The sequence below is a fragment of the Condylura cristata genome, unplaced genomic scaffold, assembly GCF_000260355.1.
Source record: "Condylura cristata isolate star-nosed mole 26May11 unplaced genomic scaffold, ConCri1.0 scaffold00026, whole genome shotgun sequence".
Taxonomy (NCBI): Eukaryota; Metazoa; Chordata; class Mammalia; order Eulipotyphla; family Talpidae; genus Condylura; species Condylura cristata.
Window position 1 is genome coordinate 18,164,998 of NW_004567127.1, and position 26,358 is coordinate 18,191,355.

Genomic DNA, 26,358 nt, shown 5'->3' on the forward strand with positions numbered 1-26,358 from the left:
TTCCAGAACTTTCCATCATCTCAAACTAAAACTCTGTAGCCATTCAATATGCCCATTAAACAAAACACATTTTTGACAAAAGTGTTTCAAGACCAAATTGAATGTAATTTTTGAACTTGGTACAAGGAATAACTTTCAGGTAGACTGAAATGGTTGTCACCTGATGTTTTCCATCTCACAGTGGGGAACAGCCAGGTTTAGATACCTTCACAGGTTGGGCATGATGGAACTGAGATTTGTACCTCCCACCTGGCCACATTTCACACACTCCTTGGTCTCAAAGAAAGGTGGGTGAGGTATTGTGTATGACACACCGGCTGCTATCACACTACTGGAAAAACAGCCCAAACTGCTTGCTTCAGGAATCATGGGTCAATTGTGTCATCTTTTATGTGTGGGAAGAATACCCTAATTATCACTGCACCTCCTGACAAAATTAGCAAATCATCACATTACATTACAAATCATTCACTTTCCTCCCAACTATTCTCTTTCTCTCAGCTCCTCAGCCACCCCCCTCCCCTTAACCCACGTCCCACTCGTTGAAAAAAATCGCTCAAGCACATTTTCTTTGAAAATTGTTTTGACCCTTGTGCTCGGGGATGGTTTGACTGTGGTGAGATGCTCCGCTGCTCTCCTCAAACAGTCTGCCTCAGCCTCACCTGGTTCCATGATCTCTTCTGGCACTGTAATTGGTTTTTAGTAAACAAAACTCTCCCACTAGAAATTCAGGGAGTGAAACCTTCTTGGGATTGAATGCATCTTAGGTGAAAGCTGGAAAGGGATGGCCTGAAGCATTGGAGTAGGGCAGACCTCGATCAGGATGCTTTAGCTCTCTCCCCTGTGCAATGGGTGTGCCTACCTGCCAACTGTTTGGGGGAACTAAATGAGATACTGTTTGAAGTGCGGTGCCGGGTGCTCAGGCGAGTGAGGAATGTTCTTTCCCCTTGCCTACTTTGCACATCAGGGCCAAGTGGTGGGTAGAAAGCGGGAACATGGAACAAGAAAGAAGGGAGCCGGCTTCTGAGGACGGGTTTTTCTCTATACAAAGGTCTCCGAATTCAAAGAGGCCGCCGGGTTAAAGAAAAAAAAGAGAAGCTAGCGCAACAGTCCCCTGGATTTGGGCATAGATAAAGCTTGTAAAAAAAAAAGCTGGTGCGAATTTAGAAAAGGAATTGAAATGCCCCAGGCTTTGTCATGGCATATTCCCCAGTTTTTTTTGCAATGCGTTTAGAAGTTCAGACACAGGATGAGCTCGAATTTGGCCCAAAGCCTTGACTGTGGCGGCTGTGGGGTAGAGGTCAGCCCAACAGGTGTGGGAATCTGCGAGGTAAAGAAAGGAGCAAGAAGCAGGTGTCCGGGGAGGGGAGGGGCCCCTGTTTCTCCGGCACCGGGGCACCAAGGCTGTTCGTGGTTTCCAGCCGCCGGGGAAGGGGCCTTGAGCTACATCTGGCCGCTCCGGGCCCAGGGCTTGGGGGGAGCAGACCGAGGTGGCGGGTCAGCGGCGGGCCAGCCCGAAGGGCTTCCTTCCCTCCGCCAGCCCCAGCGCCCCGGCGGATGCCTGGAAGTTGACGCGCACTCCCGGCAGCTGGGAAGCCCCCGGGCGCCGGGCGCGGGGGTTGGGCCGACTCCAGGTCCGCGGGGCTGGCTTCCTCCAGCGCCGACGGGCCCCGGGCGGGGTGCGGAGGTGGGGGTAGGGGGTGGAGGGGCCGCCCCGCCGCCATCAGTGGCTGGGGCGCCGCAAGCGGAGGCGGGGGCCCGGGACCCAAGCCGGGGGGGAGCGCAGCGCTCGCAGTCCCCGGGTTGGCCGCGCCTCTCCTCGCGGGAGAGGCGGGCAGGCGGCCCTTATTGGTCGGCCCCGTTGGCCAATCCCTGAAGGTGCTGGAGAGGCGGTGGGGGGCAGTTTGTGGGGGACTCTTGGGCCGACGGGGAGGCTCAGGCGGTCGGAGGAGCCGAGGCACCGCCCGCGCCGCGTCCGACGTCGCCGCGCCGGCCTGGGAGGCGAGTTGCGAGCGTCGCGTTGTGACCACTGCCCGGGCCCACCGTGGGGACGCCGAGCGCGAGAAACCGGACCGAGCTCATCCTCTTCCCGCCGCGCGCAGCACCATGAGCCACTTCAACAAGGGCCCTTCCTACGGGCTCTCGGCCGAGGTCAAGAACAAGGTATGCTCGGCCGGGAGGTGTCCAGGTGAGGGGTGCGAGGCCAGGCGCGGCCGAGGGGGTCCCCGAGACTGGGGCTGCTCTAGGCGGCGCGCTTCGCCCCTGCGCGCTTGGGCTCGCTGACTTCGCAGAAAGGGGACGTCGAGGTGGCGCGAGAGTTGCCGCGTGTCCCCCGTCCGGTCCCCAAGCTCGAGGCGCCGGCTCCGCGGCGTTTTCCTGGCTTTGTTCCCGTGCGGTTGTCGGGGTGGAGCGGGCAGCGGGTTCCCGGGCTCCTGGAATCCCGCAGCGCCGGCCTGCGGTTACTGAGTCGGCGGGTGCTGCACAGCGAGCCCCTCCGGGAAGGGGGCGCTCCTGCCTGGCCATTTCCCCTTAGGCGGGGCCGGTCCGCGCTACTGGGGACCCGGCGAACGGCCCCCGCCATCCGCCCTGGCCCCGGCTCCTGGCCGACTCGCGCCTCCTCCCACCCCCGGGCGGACTCAGCTGAAAGCAGAGTTAGGCGGTTCCGTGGCCAGACTGGGCCCCTCATTGTTCCCCGGTCTCAGGGAAGCCGCTGAGAGTCGCACGGACCCCAGGAGCCCCCGAGAAAGGGGAGTTGTTCAGTTTCCAAATCTCGGTGCCATGAGGCGAATTGCCGCTACTTCTGCGGGAAACCCAGACAAAGCCGGAGCGTGCGGCTTTGGGAGCAATTTCTGCGGTTGACCGGAGATTCTTAAAACACCGACAAGTTTTTAGTGTATTAGACTTTCACGATCCCGAGGTTATCTTCGCGGGTGGCTTTTGTTTAGGGTTTCTTTGCCGAGGAGGGTTGTCGTTGGAGCGGTCGGCTTTGGTCAAGCCCCGTTTTGCCACTTTGCATACCTAAGCTGAGAATGCTTTGGGTTTATCTTTGGGACTTTTGGTCTGGGAAAGATATGAGAGGCGTCCCCCTCCCCAAATCCTCTCCTTCCTTCCTCCCTCCCCTGCATTCCAAGCCCATGACATCAAGGGTTTCTGGAAGGGGGGGAAAGACCAGCCAATCGGCGCGGAACTGCGCACAGAACGCTCATTGTCTCCTTTCTGCTGTTCTGGCCAGAGCGCCACAAAGGAGGGCTGCTGTGGTTTAATTCTCATTAACCTCCAGGGAACCGAAGCATGTCAGGATTGCCACCGCACTGTCCGACCCCTGCTAGAATACACTGGCATTGTCAAAGCTGTAACATCCCAGTGTTGGGGCGTGGGGGGTGGGGTGGGGGAGGTGATCGCGGTGTGGAGTGAATTATATAGAGGCAATGAAGCGCGCGGTTGTCAAACCCCAGGGAGACTTGTGGCTCCTCATTCCTCCCTCCCCCATGCTCAGCGCATCATTCTGATTCTGTTGTCGATGCGTTTGGAGCAACCTTTGAAGCAAGGAGTTAGTATTAGTTTAGCATATTTAAAACTTAAATGTTTGAGTCCTTTGTCAAGTGTGTTTCCTGATTTTTTTTTAAGAACAGAAAGGCAGTGGTGTGCACTGTGATTTATGACAAACCTTGCCAACTGGAAGCTGTTGCAAAATATTTTTCCATTTCCCCCCAAAGTTTACAAACAAAACTTCAGGAATCCGTGTACAGGAATCTTTATGTCCAAACTGTTGGATGATACTGTGGCCTGGCTTGGGCACATTAGTTATATTTTGTTGGCTGGCTGCAGTTGCTACTCTACCTTTTTGCATTGCAAATGCAGTACACATAACTTTGGCAGTCCTTCAAGTGACTGGCTTTTCTTGGATGTTAATGTTAGCCCTGTTAATTTCTCATTTAAAAAACCATTTCATTTTGCTGACTAATGAATTAGCTTCTCCCCTTTTCCTACTTAGGGATGAGCAGCTTGAAGAAATGGCATAGATTGAGACTAGATCACAAAAATAATTGCCAAATTTAAATACCAGTAAAACTTCAGTTTTCAGGATGTTTGGAAAGTTAATTTTGCAGCTTTTGGTTTATATTACTGTGGCCTTATCCCTTTAAGCGCCAAACCCATCTTTTAATAACCCCTTTCACTTATATGGCCCTTGCATAGGAAGTCTTTTGATCTTAGGAGCAGAGCAGCCCTCTAAGGTGGGAAGGATTGCTGGGATTATCCAACATCCTTTATAGATCAGGGTGCTAAATTTTGTAACAGATGTGATTTGCTCAAGATCCCTGAAAAACTATTTTAAGACTTGTGCTTTCATTTAGAGAAGTCCTTGGGGATGTTCTACCACAAGCTACTTTTATCTGCCTCCCTTTCCCCCAAATGTGGTCCACCTGTCACTTCTTGACATCATGATTATTCATGTAATACTGTTTTAATTTGTCTGGACTTGGAAATCATATCTTTTCTTTGAGGTGCTGCATGTCATCAGAGTTCAGAACTGCCTGATGAGTGGGTAGATGGAATGTGAACTTTGACGTGTTTGATTTGGACACCTTTTGATTCCTTTCTGCTTTTTTCTTATGTATTACATAACCCATAGGCCACTTAAAACAGAGGCGATCCCCCTCCTCCACCGCCCAACACTCCATTCCCCCCTTTAAACCTCATTTAGCAAAGTAGGAAAGATAGAATCCTCCTGCCAATACAGTGTAGAGTGGAACTTGACCTCAACGCCATGATGTTCTTCTAGTCCCCTTACTGCCTGCATGAGGTTAGGCAAGTTATTCGGTAACTGAACTAGCTTCTTACTCTGTAAAAGGGGGAGACAACACCCCTCCCAAAACATTGCATTATTGAGATGTGTGTTAGGCAGTTAATGCCCAAAGGCTAAGTTGTAGCTGTTAGTTCTTAGTAATAGAAAATTAGTATTATTGTTATATATTTTCAGATTTGTATGGCACAGCTTCTTTATTCCATTTCTATGAAATAATCCTTAGGTCCTTTTATATTCCAGTTGTGAAAGCAGTCCAGCATTGAATCAAGGAAGTCTTTCATTGCTGATTTGTAGAATTTCAGGGAAAATCTATAGGCCTAACGCACTTATTTGACAAGATGACAAGTGCATGGCACAATATACAAGATTTTTTTCCTTTAATGAGCCAGAAGATGTTTGAAACAACCTAAAAAAATTAAAATCCTTCAGCCTAGCATATGAACATTGTCTCTTTAGTAACAACAAAAGGATCTATGATGTGTAGTCTACAAAGACCCTACTAGAGTAGAGGAAGCAAGGAACATACAGAAGAAGCTGGTGTGGTGGGTAGCTCTGGAGCATGGAAACACTCCTAAGTGCGAAGGTCCTTATACTTTTATACATGTGGAGCCTGCAGCCAGGCTCCTGACTGCATGGTGGGAACCCAAATAAAGAGGGAAACACCTCTGTACCTACAAACATGAGCAACTCTTAAGGGAAGCCCACCGTTTCCAGACACCTGCTTCCAAACAAGATACTGGAGTCAGGAGAGTTTCTTGGTGAGCTGAGGGTGCTGCAGAGAGCTTTTGCTAAAGTCTCTAGGAAAGTGGAGGAGCTCAGATCTCAGAATGTGGGGGAAGGAGGGGTTAGGTAAGCCAATGGAAATATTGAGAAGACTGGCGTTGGAATATATATTCTGACAGTTTTCTCCAACCATGGAATGTTGATTTGAGCAAAGTAGCTTCTCATAGAATCGTCTTGGTTTCAAAAAAAAAAAAAAAAAACATTTTGGAAGACTTTTTACTAAAATTAGAAGTCACTGATGTAAGGTAAATACATATAGTAGCAGTGTCAGAAGTAAGCTAACTGTGAAGACGTTGTCCTCTTCTCATTAACCACAGGACTTAGTGTTTTTTTCTATACCTTTTTTCCCTTCTGGTGGGAAATTAGTGTTTTCACTTAATGGTATCTCCTGAACCAATGTGACACAAAAAAGAAAGAAGCATGATTGGATGGTTTGTCTTTTTGGCCTGTCAATACCATTTTATCCAGGACACTTGGGGAATTCTTTATTTCCCTTCTCCATAGGACCAGCTGGTAGGAGGATATCTGTCCTTACAATTCTTGACTAAGTTTCATTTTATTGCAGGCCTTAAGTTCCTGCGTCATTAACAGAACATTGGTTTTTCTTAATTCAGAACTCATAACCATAGTGGGCACCTAACTTATGTATATGTACTGGTGTCCAGGTTTTTATTCAGGATTTCTTGATCCTAAGGTAGATCTAGATTGTTTATGGGGCCTGCAACTTTTATACTTACGTGGGGCTAGCAAAAAGAAAAAAATAGGAAAAGTATTGTGCAAACTTTATATAAATATACAGTCCGACAAATGCTCATGACCTCAACAATGTCCAGGTACGTCTCCACATGTTCTTGTCAATGAGAAAATAGAACTTATTGGCTAAGACTATGGACTGGAGAGACTGTCAGTGTTGGAATCTTGGTTCTGCCTTTACTCTGTGATTTTACTCTCTGAGATAGGCAAGGCCTATCTGTGTCTTATCTGTAAAGCGAGGATAGTATGATGACTATCTCAACTGAGTTGCTAAGAGAATTAAGAAAGATTGATAAACCATGTAAAGTGTTAAGAATAATGCCAGGAAACAAAAGTCTGAGAGCCATTATTCCATCTTGCTGGCTGGTTCTCCCCTGGTCTGGTTCAGTTGTGTGTGCTCCTGACTTGCTTTTATCTCCTAGATACTGAGATGATCTCTAGGACTTGGACATTCACTTGCAGATAGGTATCTGAAGGAGGCTTCTGATAGGTAGGGCCCCATGATGCTCAGTAGTACCCCTTTCTGCTCCCTCTGAGGGATATGATCTGTCCCACCCCCTAATCAAAGACACTACCCCTTGGCAGCCAGCCAAACATTTCCTCAGGTCACCCTGTTCTCATCTGTCCCTGTTACCTGCAGGGTCTCAGGCTTTTGTGTCTAGTGAGAGGCCCTGCTTTCTAAGCCTGTTGTTAAACATTCACCTCTCATTTCTTGGTTCCAAAGAGGCTCATACTCTCCTACTGTGGATGGATAAGAATATTTACCTTTTGGAGTTTAAATCTTGTCTTTGGAGGCCTTCAGTTATAAGTGCTTTTTAAAGGCGTAACCTCAGCGTCTGAAGCAAGCCCATAAGTCAAGGACACTGATTTCTGGTTTTCCCCCAGAAGGTAGGGGGATTTCTCCAACATCTTCCTTCCACCCCCGGGATCAGGAAGCTTTGGGTGGTGGGTGTGAGGTTGGGTGGATATTGGCAGAGGAATCGGGTTTGAGTGAGGAACAGAGGAGGCCCTTTGTGCTTAGAAGGACTTTTCCAGGAAAATAAAAGCTCCTAAGCATTTGTGGCTATTTTTCTCTCCCCTCACAAATTTTCCAGGGCAGCTGAACTGCAAAGTGACTCAAAGGGCTGGCTGGGATTTCATTTTTGTTTCTTCTCTCCTGTTCCCAAATGTCTAGATGCTGATCTTTTTTCTTTTTCTTTTTTATAACGCCAAGCCTATCAGCCTTGCTGAATGCACACAGCTCCACAAACGGAGTGAGAGCAGCGTGTGCTTTATTAGTGCAGTTTTCCCTCCCTCCTTTTGTTTCACGTGGGAGGAAACAGGAGAGAAAATAATCAATACCATGTGTAGTAAGTCTCTCATTATTTCAACATGTGATTCTACTTTGAATGCAAAAAATAGCAACAGTAATCCTAGTTCTAATCTAGTATAGAAATTGTAGCTATGTTAAAAATCAATTGTGAGCTTGTCAGGGTCCTTGGCCCTCAGTAGCTGAGCATGAACCCCACGACCTCTCCTCAGAATCCGCCTATGCCAAGGCCCTTCCGTAAAGGGGCGCATTCTCTGCGCTGCAGCCTAGGAGTGCCTCTCTCCGCTTTCTTCACATTTCTTCAGTGCCCTGGATGCGGTTTAAAAAAGGTGCTCAGTGCCCCCCACCCCAGCCACAGGCAGGCGTGTGCTTTGCTAGCCTTGCAGTTCTAACCTTGGCCTTTTCTATTTTCTTTTTTTCTCCTTTTAGCCACAGCTCTGCTGCCGACACCCTTTCCTGCAGTCCATGTTCCGGTCCCTTTTAAAATACATATGGCAGGAAGCTACTTTCCATAGGGCCCTTGGAAGAGTTGAAGCATTTTTAGCTTGAGGCTTCTCTGCCAAGTATCTTATTATGAACTTTTCACCCATGTTGGCAACACCCTTTGAGGTTCTGGAGTCCCATGGGAGGGTTTGAATCATGCCCTTGAACGCCAGAGCGAATTCATGGTGCATCAGTCTCATGTAGTGATGATTGTCCGTGAGTTGAAAGGACTTAATGTAAACCAGTGTCTAAGCATCCATCTCGCTCCGTTCTTAGTCCGCTGCGCACAGGCAGCAAAGTGGCCTGAGCCATAGATTTTGTGCAGAGTGGAGAGTTCCTGTGTCTCAACTTGCATGGGAGGGCAGGTGTGAGGGGAGACCCAGGGGCGCAGGAGACTTAGGGTCTGCATGCCTGCTGAGCCCAGGACCTTAGAACAGTTCTCTGCTCGTGAAGATGGGGCATCATCCTTAGGGAGCCATCTGCCTTGCCTATGAGAACCTTGCTCCTTTTTTATACTGATTATGTGAATGAAATATTTGTGTGGAATGCAAACAGCACCAAAATATAAAAGTAAACGGAAGTTACGCATCCTTTATCTCCATCCCAACCACTTGTACAACATTGACTGTTGTTTGGCCATTTTAGAGGGTGGTCTATTATATGGATTGCTGTTATTTATCTGTTACTTCCTTGCTGGTGGCTAAGTCCTTAAAAGTGCAGAAAAGTGCATAGCTAGTATTTAAATTTCTTAAGAAAAAAAAAAGTTTATACTTCCCACCTGTGCTATAGGTGAATCTCTTCTTGATGTTTCGAATAAAACAAATATAGCAAACCGGCCTTGTTAAAATTCAAGTCACATCAAGTCATGAGTCAGTGACATCTGTGACCCCCTGGTCTACCTGTCACCCCCATCAGACTCAGTTGACAGTGGGAGGAGACTTAAGGAATGGGGTGAAGGCACTTCTTTTATAAGTTATTGATAATATAAGTAGTTTTAAAACTAGAAAGTATAAGCAGCTTCAGAGTGATCTATTGTCAAAAGGGCTATCAAATATTGTCATGTAATTGATTTTTATGATATTGAAGTTGAAGGAGACACTCTAGTATTTGGAGAGAAGTGACTGACAAAGATCCCCTGCAGCGGGAAGGTTTGCTATGAATCCCAGAACTGGGCGGAAGAAGGGAGAGGACTGGGAACGGGAACCCAGGCCAGTAGGACAGGTCCTCTTTCCCCTTCGCCTGCGCTCTTCAACGTTGTTCTCCAGAGCCACTGACGGCTCAGGCAGCAGGACAGATCTGGAAGGAGGTATGGCGGCGGGAGCCCGCAGGTGGGTGGCCTGACGTGGCAGCTTTGGGGTGGGTGCTGCTCCCTCACCTCCATCCCTTGGCCCTTGTTGAGAAGGGGTGTGAGGTTGGGTTTAGTTTATCCTCTGTGCCTGGATGTCAGGAGCAAGGCTTCTTAACATAACCTCCAGGGGACCTGGTGTGGGGCGCAGCTTTTGGAGAGACTGAGTTCTCCTGCCTTGCCTGAGGTCGTGAGAGGCACTGTGGTCTTGTTGAGTGCGGTGTTGAGTGCGGTGTTCACATCACTGTTGCTCCATGACCTCATCCGGGGTCCTGTCGGATATAGGACTCAGGCATGGGAGCCTTGTTAAACTGAACTTTGTAGGAAGCCAGTCTTGTCAATGGCGATTTCTCTTCATCACCCCACTGTGATGAAGCTGGGGCTCTAGTTTACATTGATGGTGACTCTGGTTGTTTTTTTGTGTAGGGCTTGGTGACATGCAGGTATCTTTTTTCACTTATTAAAGCAAAATGAACTGCAAACCTTTTTACCTAAAGCCTCAAAAAGCAAATTTAATGGACACTTCTGTATGCTGTTGAGTGAGGTAGAATTTACCTTAAAAAAAAAAAAAGAAATGGGAATTTCCATAATGCAAATTTCATATCCTTTTTCAGTGAGGAGAGAGGTGGTGGCTTCAGTACAGCTAATAGCCTGTAAGTGTATATCTCGCTGGCTGGTTTACCACGGTGTGTTCTGACTCTTCATCAGGCGGTGGAGAGCACTTGAATTGGCAGTAGGCAGGGATCCCCTGGGCTGTGGAGAGATGTCCATTTTACACTCAGGGCTGTGGAGGTGGAGTTCATCCACAGGTTGAAGTGATTGATTCTACAAAGTGAGTTTGCTGAAGAGAGAAAAGTTACTGCTACCATGGGTGTGTGATTATGGAAACAGAAAAGACAATTTTCTGTTTACCCTATGAGGCTTCAGTTAAGACTCCCTTCAGTAGGACTTCTACAGCAACACATACAATTCAGAATCCTGCTGGCCTTCTAAGCCAAGGGAATGTTTTTCAGCGAACCATCCTTGCGTCAGACTTACGTTATTCAGGAGACACCGGGAGTGCTGACAAGACAGGTGCTTGAAAAACTTGCTGACAGTGAAAATTTCTGGATGCCTGAAAATACCGTGAATGAAATAATTTAGAGGTGAGACAAAGAAAACAAAAACTGGAAGACATCTGTGTTTTTTAATCTATTTTATCTATGAGGCTTCAGTTAGACTCCCTTCAGTCGGACTTCTACAGCACCACATAAAATTCAGAACCCTGCTGGCCTTCCAAACTGAGGGAATGTTCTCCAAAGAGCTTTCGTGGGGTGTCTCGCCTGCTTCATTGGCCCCTGTGCTGCATTTTCACTGTATTTACCCTGGTTTGCCCTCTGTGAGGTTTTCAGAATAAATCGACCCTTTCTAGATGGTTCCTATCTAGTAGATGGTAACTAGCCTGTTTCTCCTGCCCGAAAAGTCCCTTCTAGAGGCTTGTGATCTCGGGCCTCTGATTAACCAGTCTCCTGAGAGACTGATTTTCTTTAAATCACAGCCTTTCCCAGTTTGCCCCTTCTAGAAACTGATGTCAATGTTCCATTTTACTGCGTGGCACTTGAAATTGATCAGTCATGCCGGATAGAGTGTGACCTGTGGGAGTTCCGTGGGATCATAAACTAGCTCCTTGGTTGGCTACAAAGCACTAATTCTGTTTTGAGCAACATGATCGCCTGGTGGGGCAGACAAAGGAACCTCCATGTGGAAGGAGGATTCAAAGCTTGCTCTCCCCCTTTGTAAAGTGAAAGTTATAACTGCTTTCGCCTGAATTTTTCTAATTCACATATTCCTCTCACATCTGTGTTGTTTAAATAATCCTCTCCTTGGTTACCTTGCGGGCAGTGTGATCAAACAAATCAGACAGGCAGCTGTGTTTTATGGAGTAGTGTGCCCGTGCAGACTAAGACAGTGTGAGCTTTGGGGTAGCTATTTGCCCACTGAGTAAGCGTTTTTCATTGGTTCTAGATCACTGGGGTAAACTTCCACATTTATTGCAGATGATTTCTTTATTAAGCTTTGCACACTCCAGATTTTACCACTTTATAACTACTCCCAGTCTTATTTTCTGTAAGTTCAGTAAATAAATCCAATAGTTTCCAAATTGTTAGTAACCAAAACAGAAGAGAATGGCTTTTCATCTCAGCCTCCAGGACACATCACTGAGAACCCCCTCCTGGGATTTGTGGTTCCTTCTGATCAGGCCCCACTTCTAGGGTTACTAAACTGGACTTTTGGAACGCTGTAGACGTAAGGGACTTTCATCAGAAAGTAAAACAAATATGTCCCTAGTGATACATCTAAGATTACTAGATTGGTAGAGCCAGGATTTGTGACGCTCACACACACACACACACACACACACACACACACACACACAGTGGCATTCAAATGCAGATGCCCTTCTGAAACAGGACCTTTAACTCTGTGCCATTTGCAAAGTCTGGTAAAGCTATCAGTGGATGAAAAGTCATTTATTGAACCCCTACTATGTACCAGGCATGGGCTGTCGGGTTCAAGCTTGGACGCAGCCTGTCCTGCCCTCCAGGTGAGGATGTGGGCAGGTGTTGCCTTGTATACCTGTGCCTCCCCCCAGCCCACTCAGCAGGACCTCCAGGCTCTGCAGCCTCTAGGAGAGTCCTTGCCCTAGGAGTGGGGATGAGGGAGGAGTGGGCCCTGCTTTAGGTTCCAATCACTGCTGTCTGCCCAGGTTTCTCTCACTGTGAAGCTGTTCATTTCTGAGCTTAGATTCTTCTGGGAACTCAGCCTCTGATTATCCCATCCTTGCTCAGATTTGAGCATTCAAAATTTTTAATTATATGTGTTCAAAGCTTTTTAGTTTGAAGATCATTATCTGGATAGAAAAGACAATTGACATTCTATTCTATATTTTTAGTCAATTTTTTAGTGATATTCTTGGCTCGATTTATTTTAAAAGCTTTCATTTCTGTCAGTTTCTCAAAAGTCATATATTGAATCTTGGTATCTTTGTATTTATTTGACTGAACATATTTGGACGGAAAAGACAGCAGGTGTCAGATGCTGATACATTGGTACAGAAGACCTTCCTGTACCTCAGAGAAGGGCTTGACTTAAAAATGCCCTCAGACATCACTTCTGTTTACTGGAGGCAGATATAGTTTTCCATAGCTTTGGAATGCATAATCAGTTGCCCATCCAATCTTGAGCAGGTTTGCACCATACAACCAGCCACAGATTCTATGGGGCCTTGAGAAAAGAGCATGCCATCTGGTTTGACATCATTTCTATTTTCTAAACTTTTTTTTCATTTATTTATTTTTTAAAAATAAGTTTATTTTTACATCATTTTATGCCTTTTTCCATCTCAGTTGTAATCCCCATCACCAAATCACCTGTGTGCCATCACCATAGTCCAGTGTACTCCGCCACCCCCCACCCCCCCGTTTTTAATCCCATTCCCCACTCCACCCCGTAAAATTCTCTCTGGTATATAGTTGTTCATTATTTACCCCTACCCTCCACCCCTCTGGTCCTTTATATGCCCACTATGAGTGAAGCTATCTGATATTTTTCTTTTTCTTTCTGGCTAATTTCACTAAGCATGATCCCTTCCAGCTCCATCCATGGTGCTGCAAAAGGCATGTGTTTATCTTTTTGATTGCTGAATAATATTCCATTGTTTATATGTACCACATCTTTTTAATCCGTTGACGTCATTTTTCTTAAATGCAAAATGATTTTTGTAGAATTCCCACTCTCACTCATAAAAATACAAACCTGCGGCCCTCCCTGGTGGCACAGCCGGTTAAAGCACAGTACTAAGAAGCTAAAGCCACTTCCGCATGAGTTCGATTCCCACCTGCCCCGGAGGTGACCACATGGCTTGGCAGACATCTCCTGACCCGCCCACTGCTCCCCTCAGCAGTGTACTTCGTCAATCTGCCTGTTCTGTTCCCCACTCTGTCTCTGGTGAAGCCTCTTGCCACCCCTGAGCCTCTCGCCTGTACCCCAGTTCTGTATGCACAAATAAATAAATCTTTAAAAAAAAATACAAACCTGCTTAAAAAAATAGTAGTTTCATCATTTTCATCAGCAACAGTTGATAAAGAATGAGCACTGGAGTACAGAGACAATCCTAACATCAAGAAGAGCATTGGCAGGAGGATTGAGAAGTAGTGGCAGGAGTGGACAGTGGTGATTGCTGGCAGAGGTGATTGAGATGAGTGTCCACTGTGGAGTTTTTTCTTGAATTGTGGACAGTGGAATGAAAAGGTTGCAGTGGGTTTCAGCCAGTAGAAAACTTGCTGCCTCTGCACCCGCCACTGACATAAACGGAGAGTGTTAGTTCTGATACGTGTCAGGCATTGGGACAGGCTGAGTTACCCACAGTACTCACTTCACCCTCACCTCACCCTCACCATGGCCCTGAGAGGAAGGAGACTACCTGTGAGAAATGGGGTCACCTGGGTTAAATTACTTAGTTAGGTCACTGGAATTGGGAACACAGTTTTTGAAGCTTGACTTCAAAGAGTCTGTGTGATCTTGGGTCTGTTTATCCCCAGTGCAAATACATCAACATGTGCTGAAGTATTTACATTTGTACAATGCACTGGGAGCAGCATTTTAAGGTAGGGTAAAAAAGTTACAGCCTGTTGGTTCATTTTCTTGTGCTGAGGGATCAAGAGTGGCAATAGGGGAGCAAGGAGGCATTTTGTGTTTCAGAGGAATTCTGCTTTGTTCTGATACTGAGCCTGGTAATCCCCATGTAGTCGGGAGCCGCTGTTTTAGATTGGGGGCGGGGGGCAAATGTCTAATATTTGTTTCTCACTCCACTAGAATGTAAACATTGAGGGTGCAGACTTCCTTTGCCTTGGACTTGTGCCTGGTAGCAGGAGGGCAGCAGGATGGAGTACTGCGAAGTTGCAGGAAGAATCCAGGACACACACACAATGCTTCACACAGAGGGAAGCGGACACCGACTCTGATTTTACTTCAAGTTTGGAGTAATGTTGGGTTACCTTAGGGGGTTGAAACAGGGGGCCTAGTGTGAGTTTAGGCTTGACTGACATTTGGGGGCATTGTTGGAACCACCAGAGACAAAATCCTGGAATCATCTACTTCCAGATTTTACAAGTGCTGCGTTAAGAATGTTTTATGAAAATGATTATATGGGAGAGACACATCTTTATTACTTAGTGGAGTCTGGAATGTTCCTGGGTAGAAATGGGGGCCTTCAGATTTTCTTGCACGTAAGTATTAATATTCTACCTCCTGCCAGGTACACCTCTATCTTCTTACTATGTTGCACTTTGTTTGAGACCTCCTTGCTTATGCCGACAGTCAACACCCACGGGAGCCCGTAGGTCAGTTGTTGAGGGGTTTTGCCTGGTATCCCCTTCTAAGGATTCAGAGAAGGAAACTTCTCAAACTTCAGTGCCAGAAAGGGTTCATTTCTCAGCAATTAGCAGGCTTTTATCTGATCTAGTTCCTGCCTTTACTCTTGGAAGTTTAGGCCCTGAGGGCTCATGTTTTTGAAGGAGATTTAATTCCAGTGCTGTTTAATACATGGGCATGTGGTCTGCTGGAAGGATTGGCAGCCACTAAGGAACTTATGTCTGAGGGTGCTTAGGATTTGGGGGAAAGGGTGAAGACAGCTCTTTTTTGCTATATCTCAGTGGTTTTCAACCTAGTTTTCATGATGCTTTTCCAAATGTTGTTGTATGTATTTAGTTGCAGTAAATAGTCACTTTACACTTTGACATCCATCGACATGTCCAAGGTCTAATGTCACCTCCACCAGGCATGAGACAGACTCCTCTCTCCACCCCTTCTTCCCACTCCGAACCCCCTTTCCCTGGGGACCACCCTTGTTTGGTTAGAACCCAAGGGTTGATTTGGTTTTGTTTTGTTTTTTTTTTTCTTCTACATGTGAGTGAAATCATAAAGGGTCTCTCTGACTTATTTCATTTAGTATAATTCCCATCAGTCATCATTTTTGTAAATGACAAGATTTCGTCTTTTTTTTTTTTTTTTTTTTGAGAGATTTATTTATGTATACAAGAACTGGGGTATAGGCCAGAGGTGATATGGGGGTGAGAGGATTCACCAGAGACAGAGTGGGGAGCAGAACAGGCAGATCTACTGAAATACACTGCTGAGGGGAACAGAGGGTGGGTCAGGAGAGGTCTGCTGTGCCACGTGGGTCTCCCCCTTGGCCTGCGATTGAACTTGTGCTCCAGTGATTGCAGAAAGCTTCACAGTGCCGTGTGTTTGCACCACCAGGGTGGGCCTGATATCATCCTTTTTTTTTTTTTTTTAAGATTTATTTATTTGTGCATACAGAACTGGGGTACAGGCCAGAGGCTCAGGGGTGGTGAGAGGCTTCACCAGAGACAGAGTAGGGAACAGAACAGGCAGATCGATGAAGTACACTGCTGAGGGGAGCAGCAGGCGGGTCAGCAGAGGTCTGCCACCCCATGTGGTCACCTCCGGGACAGGCGGGAATCGAATTCATGAGGAAGTGGCTTTAGATTCTCAGTGCTGTGCTTTAACCCGCTGCGCCACCAGGGAGGGCCGACATCATACTTTTTCAAATATAGCTGAATACTCTCCATTGTGTATATCACCACATCTTCCTTATCCATGTATCTCTCGGTGAGCCTTTCGGTTGTTGCCATAGCCAAGGAGTCTTTAGATATTTTTTTTCCCCTAATTTCAACCCCTCCCAGATCTAACAGAAAGGACTATCATTTGTTAGGGTGTCACAGGTTGTAATATCTAAAGTTGCTTTCATCACCCACTGCAAGATCTGGTTTTCATTCACCCCTTTGGGGCCAGTATTACCCTCCTTCAGAAAGCTTCTGTGCTGTCTTATTTATTGACTCCTAACAAGCGTTATTTCAGGAACTGAAAGAAATTGAGAACCTCAGAAAGGTGGTGTGCCAGAAAGGACTGAACTGTTTGGTTGGAACAAGAAGGTGGCTAGACAGGTGCTCTCTGGTATCCTGAGGAGGAGGGAAGAGCAAAGGCTGAGCTCTCCCAGGCATGAGCACTCCAGCAGGCTCAGAAGAAGTTAGTTGCCAGGATCCAGCACTGCAAGGTGGCAGAGTGTGGTGACTGGATCTGAGGCCTGAATGGTTTTTGGAGGCATTTTCTTTGCCTGTTGGTTGTGCTTGGCAAAGGTGGAGTGCACCTGAGCTTTGGCATGAGTCTCCAGCAGGTGTTCTCAGAGTGAGCTACAATATGGAAAGGGTTGGGGACACCACTTTAGGTAACTGGTGGGTTCTCGGGAGGGAGGTATGGAAGTGTGAAGAGAGGGGCTTCATGGACTACAAAGAACCAGGCAGAAAGTCTGAGGAAGTTGATTGCCAAGATCAAGTAACATAAATCTGGAAGAAGAGGAGAGAAAATGTTTATAAGCTACTCGGACAAGTGATTTTTAAACAAAGAGTGGAATTTCCATGAGGTACATTTTACTGGTCACAGCTTACTTCTTCACTGCCCTCTGCCTCTTGAGTTACAAGATGTATATGTCAGACAGTTCAGAGTGAACCTCTTTGGCTAGACTATCACCTTATTTGCTTGGGTTGTGTTCTGATAGAACCTTTTAAAGTAAACATAAGATTTCTACATGCTACAGCATTGGAGGTCAGCATCTAAGAGCCAATTTGTGATAGATTTACTCATGATTTCATGAGATTATTTTTTCATTGAAAGACACTTTTTTTTTTTAAGATTTATTTATTTGTGTTTACAGAACTGGGGTACAGGCCAGAGGTGTGGTGGTGAGAGGATTCACCAGAGACAGAGTGGGGAGCAGAACAGGCAGATGGACAAAGTACACTGCCGAGGGGAGCAGTGGGCTGGTCAGAAGAGGTCTGCCGCACCATGTGGGTCACCTCCCTGGCCTGGGATTGAACTAGTGCTGCAGTGGCTTCATAATGTGGTACTTCAGCCCATTGCATCACCAGGGAGAGCCCAAAAGGCAGTTTTTTAAAACGAATGCACATTCCTAAATCTTGAATTCTGTTTGGCTGACTTGACTGCAGAAAGCTCAGTTGTTTGAAAAATATTATTTGGGTAGAAAAATCCTTGCTGCTTCTTCACTTGAAGGAAAATAATACTAAGTCAAAACCAGCAGTTCTGTGTGTGTGTGTGTGTGTGTGTGAGAGAGAGAGAGAGAGAGAGAGAGAAAGAGAGAGAGAGAGAGAGAGAGAGAGAGAAAGAGAGAGAGAAAGAAAATGAATGTATGTACCTGTTTTCACTTTTATTTTCCCACATGTGCTCTTGAACTTTGTATTATGTGCTTATAATTTTTTTTTCCTGTATGTGTGCTGTCACGTCTGAGAACAGTCAGCTTTCCAGAGCTCCACCCCATAATAGTTAGTGGTCAGTGGTCGGGCAGGGGTGAGGGCAGGCCCATCCAACTCCAGTCCTTGATTTTTCTCTCATCACTCCCTGGACAAGAACAGTCACAGAGGAGATGAAACATTCTCTGACATTCCTTCTAGGTCTTTCAAGTCAGATCTGTAATCACTCTGTGGCTTGGGGCAGGCGCTGTATCTGTCAGACACATTTTGAACAAAGGGAGCATAAATATGCTTTTCATATTTTCCTGGCTAAATAATTGGTCTCATTTGGTTAAGAATCACCACCACCACCAACCCACAACAAGCCCAAACCCCCTGCAGCATAATTTCCACTTCTGCATTTGAAAAAGTGAAGAGAACAATTTTTATTTAGTTTCTGCTGATTGTGGAAATGACATAGAGTATAGCTCCCTAGTGCAGACGCGGGATTCAGACTTCCTAGGGTAGTGACAGGAAATGATGGGTCAGAAGTTGGATGAATTCACCACTGGGGCCATAGATGGGGGAGGCAGCCTCAGACCTCAGGTAGGACTGTCCTGCGCCAACATGTCATGTTTGTTCAGATTTATTGAAGTGACCCTCTTAGTTGAAAAAAATAACTCATTAATAGAGGTGGTTTCGCATAGTGAATGCTTCAAGATATTACTTTCTCCTCTTTGTCTGTGACACCTGGAACAAGACTCCATTGTGAAATTATATTCAAGTCTTCACTTTCTTCTGCCTAAGTAATCGATTACTCAAATTTCATAAGTTCCTATATGTAAGTGATTTTGTTGGATGGGCTGGGGGGGGGGGATTGGGTTTTTTTTTTTTTTTTTTAAAGATTTATTTATTTGTGCATACAGAACTGGGGTACAGGCCAGAGGCTCAGGGGCGGCGAGAGGCTTTGCCAGAGACAGAGTGGGGAGCAGAACAGGTAGATCGACGAAGTACACTGCTGAGGGGAGCAGCGGGCGGGTCAGGAGAGGTCTGCTGCGCCATGTGGGTCACCTCCGGGACAGGGATCGAACTCACGCTGACGTGGCTTAAGCTTCTTAGTGCTGTGCTTTAACCCACTGCGCCACCAGGGAGGGCCAAGGAGATGTGTTATTTAAGAGCAATTCTCCGAGGAGTAACAGGAGAAATGGCTGCTTCTGGTGTGACAAGCTGCCAGCATCACTGCCTCCTTCCCTGTCCCACAGCTAGCTGCTTTATAACCCAGACTGGCAGGAAGTCACAATAGGCTGGTGGCTTTTAGGCACCAGGAACTACTGTGCATTAGGTACTAGCTTTATTTTGTGCCCAACTATGTTTTATGAACCAACATCCAGGATGAGATTTTAGTATACGTGCTGTGGTAAGAGCATTGCACGCCCATTTGGTCCAGGAACATTGTGGTGTTAGTTATCTTAATGTGAGAGATAAACTCCATGGATTTCCATTTGTAATCCTGCCTCAATCTGCAGCTTAGTTAAATGACTCGGTCTACCAAAGGGGTAGAGCCGTTTGGTTACCTTGGGAGGACTGCTGTCTGCCTTAAACGTGTGGTAACTAGTGGGATCAAGTGCTGGGGCATGGGGAGAGCGTCACTGAAAAGAACACAGAGAGTAAGATAATAACATCGTAGGACCATTACAGGTGTCCCACTGGTGGGTGAGTTTTCAGGTCAGCGGACCAGGAGGCATGTACATCTTGAAGCTGCTGAGTGGCGGGATCCTGGGATTCTCTCTCTCCTGGAAAGAATTTGGAGGCATCATGGGTTTAGGGCAGCAAGGACTTCCCCAGGACTGAAAAGTCATGATGGCATTTCATTTTTTTTTTTTTTTCAGTAGTTAAACCTGATTATGCATTCTGGAAGCAAATATTTCTACCACTCGTTTCCACTTCGGTGTCCGCTTTAACTGACTCACATTCATCGTGATCTTTACCCCCTTGGGCACCTCCTACCTGCTGGTGTTCTCACCTTTGCTAATGAGAAGTAAAATAACAGTCTGTTCTTCCCAGTGTCTTCTCTGTAGTAACTCGCATTGACCAGCCTTCTCCGACAGCCCTAGGGAAAGAATAAATTACAAACATAAGCCTGTGATTTCTTATATGCTGTTTAAATTGTATTATTATTAACTGAGACTTAACCTTTTTATTATAGAGAAATTTTGTAGTTTTCAAAGGTAGTTTTAGAATGTATCATCCCCTAGCATCTGTGTTGATATAAGTTGCCTTCATTGTAGAATTCTGTATGTAAAGCATCAACACAACACTTTAAGTTTTATTAAGTGTTTGGGTCAGAAACAATGCTAGCTAATGCAGGGCCAAAAGTAGAATTACATGCTTTTCCTTCTCATAAGGAATCTAATGGGATATAGACATGTACACAGAGTTTCACTATTGCACTGTAAGTACAACAGTTAGTGTGCTGAGGAATGTGTGTGTGTTTGAGTAGAGGCATAGAAATTCCAGACTATAAAAGCTCAGGATTGATAGACTTTGACCAGTGATACTACCGTGTGGCACACAGTTGCACGCGTCAGAATCCTCCACCCTCTTTTAGGGAATGTGATGATTCATGACGTAATCTTTAATGTAATATAACTAAGTGCCTAGCATTCTCATTAACCTTGTCACATCTTGTGTGTTTTATCTTGCCTTCTATTTTCTCCTCCCTTCCAGTTTCTCTCCATGTGTATTTGTATGACACTGCCAGAAACAAAAAATTTTTATTGGTTACTGAAGGTATACTGGTGGGGTAGGTTTGCGGTGAACCCCAGTGAGTTATTAGCTGCATATCACAGCTGTGGTGTCAGTGGATCGTGAAGGCAGAATAAGTCCTAAGTCAGCAGTTTTGATGCTTTAGTGAAAAAAAATTTTTTTTAAAGATTTATTTACTTATGCGTACAAGAGCTGGGGTGAGACAGGAGAGATCTGGTGCACTGTGTGGGTCAGCTCTCTGGCAGCAGATCGAACTCATGCGGCAGTGGCTGGCAATAGCTTGATAGCACTGAGACGGAACTCCTTGGGCCACCAGGCAGGCCCCCTGCTTAGTGAAGATTCTTCTAAAGGTAGTGAACTTGTATTTCAGATTGCTTCCAAGTATGATCACCAGGCAGAAGAAGATCTTCGCAATTGGATCGAAGAGGTGACAGGCATGAGCATTGGCCCCAACTTCCAGCTGGGTCTCAAAGATGGCATAATCCTCTGCGAGTGAGTTGTTGTTAAAAATAAAGATTTATTTTTATTTATTCATGCATGGATGACCTACATGGAGTGTAGGTCAGAGGGGTGGGAAGTGAGAGGATTCACCAGAGACAGAGTGGGAGGCAGAACAGGCAGCTCAACGAAGTATACTGCTGAGGGGAGCAGTGGGTGGGGCAGGAGAGGTCTGCCAAGCCATCTGGGTCACCTCCGTGGCCGGGATTGACTTGTGCTGCAGTGGCTGTTGATAGCTTGATAGCGCTGAGACTTAACACCTGCACTACCAGGGAGGCCCAGCGAGTGAGTTTGTTTTTGGTGTGGGCTGCTTTCTGTCCTTCATTCCTTTCCAGGGCTTTGTCTTGTCCACTCTCAGTCTAAGGTGTCCAACCTTGAACTATTAATGTAAATGTTTTAAGGGGTTCTTTGCTGATAATAATAGAACCAGTTTTGCAGCCAGCCTGTGCTTTTGTGTGCTCAATAAATACGATGCTGCTTACACTTTTCCTTTCAGACTCATAAATAAGCTACAGCCCGGCTCAGTGAGGAAGGTCAACGAGTCCTCGTTAAACTGGCCTCAGGTAACAGCCAAAGCAATAACCTCCAGTTCTGTTTGGTTTGCTCTTTCTGCAGGGAAGCTTGTTTTACTTAGGTATTTTATATTATTGTTCATTTTTTTTAAGGATTTATTTATTTATGTGTATAGGAACTGGGGTCCAGGCCAGAGTGCAGGGGGAGTGAGAGGGTTCACCAGAGACAGAGTGGGGAGCAGAACAGGCGGATTGACTGAATACACTGCTAATAGTGGGTGGGTCAGGAGAGGTCCGCCGCGCAATGTGGGTCACCTCTCTGGCTGGGGATCAAACACATACTGCAGTGGCTGTGGACTGCCGCATAGTGCTGTGCTTTAACCTGTTGTGCCACCAGGGAGGGCCCTATTGTTTATTCTTATGCAGTGTTTGATTGCTCCTCTTAGGTGTAATAATCCCCATAAAATTCCCACCACCAAGTCACCCTGGCCCACCACCACCGTCCCTTGTGCTCTTCCCTCCCCTGTTTTGATCCCTCTCTCTCCCCTGATTTACATATCTGATCTATAGTTTGCCTGCTATTTTGTTTTTTCTTTCCCTGACCCCTTGATTGGTTTCCCTGTATTCTCCTGTAAGTGAAACCATTTGATATTTTTCCCTTCCGACATATTTCAGTGACCACGATCCCTTCCAGCCCCATCCGTGTTGCTGCAAATGGCCTGAGCCTATCATTTGTGATTGCTCAGTATTCCATTGTATAGACACCACAGAATCTTGATTAGCTTTAAAATAAGCTTTTGAGCAGAAATGTGTGTACTTGGCTATATTTTATTTTTGATCCTTAGCTATTTAACTAAGAAGTTTTCTTATATTTGGATTATCTACTCGCAGAGAGGATTTGACACGGTGCACAAAGAAATACAACCTAGACCGTGAGGATTCACATGGGACAAAACCAAGAAATTTAATATAACTACTGATGGTGGAAAGTAGAACACTATGTTAATTGTAGTTAAGTCTTAATTTGTGAATGTATAATTAAGTAAAATTTGATGTTTCATCTTGTGCATGTGTTTTGAGATATAGGAGATTGAGCACTAACCACAAATTTATTTATTTTTAAAAAGATGTATTTATGCATACAAGAATGGGGGTACAGGTCAGAGGTGTGGGAGGTCAGAGGACCTACCAGAGACAGAGTGGGGAGCAGAACAGGCACATCAACTGATACACTGCCGAGGGGAGCAGCAGGCAAGACAGGAGAGGTCTGCGCCATGTGGGTCAGCTCCCTGGCTGGGGATGAAACTCATGCCGCAGTGGCTGTGATAGATTGATAGCGCTGTGACTTTAACCCCTGTGCCACCAGGGAGGCCCCCACAGCTTTATTTTTAAATTAAAATTGCAACACAATAATTTATTAATATGAGAACTTTTGACAAAGAAAATTCCAGACCTGGATAGCTCTGACAGAAATCTTTAAAACATGTAAGGAAGGCCCTCCCTGGTGGTGCAGCGGGTTAAAGCACTGCACAAAGAAGCTTGAGCCACTTCCGCATGAGTTCGATTCCCGCCTGCCCCGGAGGAGACCCACATGGCGCGGCAGACCTCTCCTGACCCGCCCGCTGCTCCCCTCAGCAGTGTGCTTCGTCGATCTGCCTGTTCTGCACCCCGCTCTGTCTCCTCCTCTCACCCTCCGTGTCTCTGGCCTGTACCCCAGTTCTGTATGAATAAATAAATAAATCTTTAAAAAAAAAACATGTAAGGAAGATCTTTCTTGTACAGAACTGGAGAAACGTGACTGCTTAAAAATAATGCGACAGTTATGTGGTCTTTTCTTTTTTGAAATAGCCGCTTCCTTTTTACACTTTCCTTTTTCAGTCAGAGCTCAGAAAGCTCAGTAGGGGTCTGGTCAAAAATCCTTGCCAAAGCTGTCGCTCTGAAGAAGCATTCAACGGGGCAGGGGATGAAGAGGAGGCAAACGGGAGGGAAGAGCACAAGGGTCTGTGGTAATGGATCATGGGTGGGGCGGGGGAGCTACAGGGACTGCAACTGAGGGGAGAAATCAAATACTGTCCCGAAATTAACAGAAGCATAGGCAAAGAAGTAAAGAACCCTCCACTCCATCCTTGTCAAGAACCTTTCTCCTTGGCATTTTGTAACTCTTCATGAAGACCTAGGGTCATGCGATAATGTGAATGTCAAAAGTCATATGACTCCTTTTCTTCATAGTTGGAGAATATTGGCAACTTCATTAAAGCCATCCAGGCTTATGGGATGAAACCACATGACATATTTGAAGCAAATGATCTTTTTGAGAATGGAAACATGACCCAGGTTCAGACGACACTGGTGGCTCTGGCAGGCCTGGTACGTATGTCTCTAGGGGCTGCTGAAAAGGTCCTCAGCCAGTTGGTGGTGAGTTACCTCTTTGCCTCACCCGTGGGAGTTCATCTGAGGCAAGGAAGAGCCCTGTTTCATCTGTAATTATTAGCTTTGTGTAAAGGCTGCTGACATCAGCTGCCTCTTACAAGAGAGCTTAATTTGAATACTACCCATGTTTCAGGGGTGCAGTGTAATACTAACGGCTTTAGCTGCATTTCTCACTCCTAGTTTGGGTCTTTTCTAATAAAACCTTCATCTATGAAGCATATCAGTTCATTGTCCTTTCTGTAAACTGTTGGCAGAATCTCCCGTAAAGTGTGTTTCATTGAGTATGTGGTTTTTGTCTAGGCGAAAACAAAAGGCTTCCATACAACCATTGATATTGGAGTTAAGTATGCAGAAAAGCAGACAAGACGTTTTGATGAGGGAAAATTAAAAGCTGGCCAAAGTGTAATTGGTTTGCAGGTAAGTCATGGGGTTCTGCTTGACCAATTACTTATTCCGGGTCATTAATTCTCCCTCTGAAAGGTAGAGGGAGGAAGAGGTAGATAACATGGCAGTGTAGGCTTGGGGGATGGATGTGGTTTATGTCCATTTAGGTCCATTTAAAGCCCATGAGATCATGGTGATGGATTTAGGAAGAAACCCCAGGCATGCCACTGACTTGGTAATCGTTTCTCAGGAAATGATATTTTTCCTAATTACCACCTTTTTTGTTGCTGTTGTTTAAGAAAATGTACATTTAAAATTCCTGGATGTTACCGACCAAATGAGTCAATTTTATAAAAAACTCAATGCCAGAGTCAGTTATACTAGTAAGGTATAATATAGAAGCCAAGTGCTATTAGAATGTCACAGTTAAATTTCTGTGAAATGCATATTTCCCCTTTCATTTTTCCCTGTCTCCATTCCCCACAAGAGTGTCACAGAAACATCGTTGCTAAATGCCCCAAATCCTCTGGGTTTTATTCTCTGATCCCTCCTGTGATACAAAGTTCCTTTCTTGACTGAGTTTTTGTGAAGTGAGTTTATTTTTATACAGTACAATACTATATCTGTAGCAAGAAACCTGAAACCTGCATTTCCATTCAGTTGGCTAGGTTATGAAAAGTGATAAAAACTAATACTGTTAGAGTAACAGACAAAAGTTTAAAGATGAAAGCACACAAAATAATACAATCAGTGTGGTCACAATTTTATTTAAAAGATGTACACGTTTTACATACATGTATATGTTTCTATGCATGTCTGTAGATGTACTCAGATCCGTAAGGTAAAAAGCTAGAACGACACACGTTACAGTGGGAGACTAGAGTTACAGCGGTCTCCCCCTTCCTTTCTGCCTGTATTTTTTCTGAGTCTTTTCCAATGAGTATGATTTACTTTTAGCAATCAAATTTTCCTTCAATCTGTCTTGTTTCTAAGAGAAAAAAAAAAAAAAAAACCAGTGGTAGAAATGTAACCAGTAGAACAGGGTGTACTGGTTGGTCCTGAAGCCATATTATTTTCATGGGGAAGAGAAGTTAATTATTGTTCCTCTGAACCTGGCTGAGTTCACATTCCTCATTTTCCCTCTCTCTGACCAATGGCATGAGCATGGGAGGGATATAACGTGGTTCTTTTCCTATGAAAACGTTGGCAATTTTGATGAAACATAGGGAAGCCCCCGCTAGGCTGTCGGAGAAGACACCTGGCATTTGCCATCACATTTTATGCAAAGCCTATCTGGAGCAGAACAGCATGTTGCATAGCCAATGATAGCTATGTGCCCTGATGTGGCTGAAGCATTTTATTCGGTTATCAGTGCAGTGGGGTCGGGAGGGAGATTAGCAGAGGAAACAAGTCATTCATCGTTCTGCTACTACGATAGCTTTTTGTGTGTCTCCACCTCTGCTGTGTGTACCTTTATATGATTGATCATGTTGGGGGGGTTTTCTATTCCATAATTTTTTTTTAATGTATATATATTATATATTTTGCATCTTTTTCCTTTTTTTTTTTTTAACAATGTTTTTCTTTTCTCGGGTGTAGTCCCCATAGAATTTCTACTACCAGTTTATCTGTGCATTATCATCCCATAATTATTTTTCGAAATTTTCTTAAAGTGAGCACCTTGAGATTTGTGAGAGCATAGAAGAGATTCTGTATCCAGTTAACCAGAGAACCCGCGCAGAAAGCTCTGTCTGTTCTGCTTCTTCTGGCTCTTTCGTAGAACAGGAAGTTTTGTGTCCTCTCTCTTGTTGGCTTCTAATCATTAATGCTGATTTTATTTTTAAATTAAAAGATGGGAACCAACAAATGTGCCAGCCAGGCAGGAATGACTGCCTACGGGACTCGGAGGCATCTTTATGATCCCAAAATGCAAACGGACAAGCCTTTTGACCAGACCACGATCAGTCTGCAGATGGGCACCA

General features: G+C 45.5%; 1 protein-coding gene across 2 annotated transcripts in view; it reads left to right on the plus strand.

Moving 5' to 3' along the window:
• The first annotated feature begins 1,915 nt into the window (after window positions 1-1,915).
• Window positions 1,916-26,358, plus strand: part of CNN3 (calponin 3, acidic) — a 27,951-nt gene continuing 3,508 nt past the window's right edge. Inside the window, exons 1-6 of one of the 2 annotated variants that reach the window (XM_004689759.2) lie at window positions 1,916-2,163; window positions 20,923-21,044; window positions 21,547-21,613; window positions 23,792-23,929; window positions 24,293-24,409; window positions 26,229-26,358. In XM_004689759.2, coding sequence (XP_004689816.1) covers window positions 2,107-2,163; window positions 20,923-21,044; window positions 21,547-21,613; window positions 23,792-23,929; window positions 24,293-24,409; window positions 26,229-26,358 — 631 coding nt within the window. In that variant the 5' untranslated portion in view covers window positions 1,916-2,106. The remainder of the gene's footprint in view (window positions 2,164-20,922; window positions 21,045-21,546; window positions 21,614-23,791; window positions 23,930-24,292; window positions 24,410-26,228) is intronic. The other variant, XM_012730191.1, reaches the window with a different exon arrangement.